This window comes from Populus euphratica, unplaced genomic scaffold, assembly GCF_000495115.2.
Source record: "Populus euphratica unplaced genomic scaffold, PopEup_1.0 scaffold214.1, whole genome shotgun sequence".
Lineage (NCBI taxonomy): Eukaryota > Viridiplantae > Streptophyta > Magnoliopsida > Malpighiales > Salicaceae > Populus > Populus euphratica.
The window spans coordinates 40314-41274 of record NW_011500099.1 but is presented as its reverse complement, the minus strand read 5'-3'; the positions used below and the strand labels follow the sequence as shown (position 1 = coordinate 41274).

General features: G+C 39.2%; 1 protein-coding gene across 1 annotated transcript; it reads left to right on the top strand.

Moving 5' to 3' along the window:
• The first annotated feature begins 322 nt into the window (after positions 1 to 322).
• Positions 323 to 682, top strand: LOC105109425 (uncharacterized). The gene has a single exon (XM_011004149.1). The coding sequence runs from the start codon at positions 323 to 325 to the stop codon at positions 680 to 682; it is 360 nt and encodes a 119-aa protein (XP_011002451.1).
• The last annotated feature ends 279 nt before the right edge of the window (positions 683 to 961 follow it).

The window sequence follows — 961 nt, the reverse complement described above, 5'->3', positions numbered from 1 at the left end:
CAGAAAAGAAACTTGGATTCTTGCATGCACATAATCGTAACACAAACAGCCTGGTGGATAAGTGTTTGGATGCATTAGCCAATAGTCTCTTGACTTTCCAGGAGATTGGGAATTTCCACGTTCTTTTGCGTGAAGAAGTGACCGCATTTTCTAAGCACATTAATGGCAGAATCGTGATTGCATCTATGTTCCCTATTTATAGAACATGTTGAAGAGTGAAGTGAGCAACTTCAGCAGCATCTCATATTTAGCTACGAGCACAGATTTCTCAAAGCTGAGCTCGAGTTAAGCATCTTTATCTGTTTTTCTTTTGTGCCAAGCAATGACAACACTCTTTTCAAAGCGGCTAACCAAGGCCGATATCGAGAATGGCTTGTCTATTCCTGCCTGCACTCTTGGTCCCTTACCTTTCCAAGAAGGTCATTCGATGAACATGCATGTCCACGATGGTAATGGCCAGGAATGGATCTTCTCTTGCTCCATCAAGGGAAACGAGAGTGTAGGACGTTTTCTTTCCGTGGGGTGGATACAGTTTGTTCGTGAAAGGAATCTTCAAGTGGATGATAATGTGACCATTCTTGAGGAAGTCATGAAAAACCGAGCTACGGGAACATGGATCAAAATCGAAGTGAAAAGGAAAATCAGATTGTTTGGAAAGGATATTTGGGCTGATGTCAAATGATTTGGAGTGGTCACACCGCATGCTCCACCACTCCATATTGGTGATTTATTCTTACTAATGAAGTATTAATTAGTTTCGTGAATAAATTCATTCGGATGAAAGATTGATATCTCAAAATCAAGTTGTAATATTGTGCGGAATTTGATTTTCGTATACATGAATTAGATACAATGAAAGACAATTGCCACTACGTTCGCTTTATTTGTAACAATCTCGATTAGCAACAAACCATTGAATAAAGAGGGTGTGAATTTTCACTTGCGTTTTTTTTTTGTTTTT